General features: G+C 30.9%; 1 protein-coding gene across 1 annotated transcript; it reads right to left on the bottom strand.

The window, feature by feature from the left end:
* Window positions 1-238: 238 nt before the first annotated feature.
* Window positions 239-841, bottom strand: LOC123301413. The gene has a single exon (XM_044884151.1). The coding sequence runs from the start codon at window positions 839-841 to the stop codon at window positions 239-241; it is 603 nt and encodes a 200-aa protein (XP_044740086.1).
* Between the last annotated feature and the right edge of the window lie 273 nt (window positions 842-1,114).

Below are 1,114 nucleotides of genomic sequence, written 5' to 3'. Positions count from 1 at the left end.
GTTTTAAAATTTTCTCCACCAAGAAGATGTTGGGATATTTTACTTTTTGTAGTTCGAATTCATAAAATCCTCCAAGAATTTCTGCTCCATTGGCATCGTTAAGAAGGTAAGTTACTGGATTAGTGTTTCGAATTTTTCTTATTTGAAATATTTCAGCAGTCCATGATGGTAGGTAGCCTTTGTCAAACAACGATTGATATTTAGAAATTCTAACATGATCATTGATTTTAAACTTTGGTCAGCGGTCGGTGATTTTAATATTATTGTAGATGGTGGAGAGTAACATATTTTCATTAGAAGCATTAACATCACATGGTTTCATTTTTATAGTATGATGGGTTTTTTGATTGTAGTTGGTAATCAATGGTGACATAAGATTTATCCATTTATATGATCCATTTAAACTGAATTGTTTCCACATTTGTTCCTTTATAGTTCGATTAAACCGCTCAACAATTGCTGCTTTTATTGTGCTAAATGTTGAATAATAGTTTATTCCATATTCTTCCATTAAACTATGAAATTTTTTATTGAAAATTTCCTTACCATCATCTGTTTGGAGATTTTTTGGTATACGTCCATGTTGAAAAATTTTAATCATAGCATTACAAACTGCCTCACTACTTTTATTTTTGATTGGTGTAGCCCAAGCGTATTTAGAAAATGAATCGATAACCGTAAGCAAATATTTGTATTCATTATTTTCTTTAACATATGAACCCATTTCAACTAAGTCAGCTTGCCATAAATCATCCAGACCTTTTATAATTACTCTTCTCCATTTAAAATTCTTACGTGCCGGTTTATGAAGTTCGTTGACAACTTGTTCCTTCTTAGACATCATGAACGGTAACTTTTTTCCCATGGATTACCTCTATATTTTTATTGATTTTATTTATATATGTAGACCACTTCTGCTCAATAAGTTTTTCAACATCATCACTTAACTTTCTCAAATTTGCATCATCTCTTAGCTCAAGCGTTTTTTTTCAGAATCGCTAAGCTTTGATCAAATTGATCATATAAACTATGAATACTATTATCGAAATCACTCTTCACGCTGTTTTTATAATCAAGCACTTCTTTTGTCAACTGCTCGAATGCATTTGAGCTC

The sequence above is a fragment of the Chrysoperla carnea genome, chromosome 5 (assembly GCF_905475395.1).
Source record: "Chrysoperla carnea chromosome 5, inChrCarn1.1, whole genome shotgun sequence".
NCBI classification, from domain to species: Eukaryota; Metazoa; Arthropoda; class Insecta; order Neuroptera; family Chrysopidae; genus Chrysoperla; species Chrysoperla carnea.
The sequence above is the reverse complement of the archived record's forward strand: the minus strand, read 5'-3'. Positions and strand labels throughout refer to the sequence as shown.

Excerpts from the sequence above, each read along its gene's own strand:
- LOC123301413 (XM_044884151.1), bottom strand. The coding sequence starts at position 841 with ATGTCTAAGAAGGAACAAGTTGTCAACGAACTTCATAAACCGGCACGT.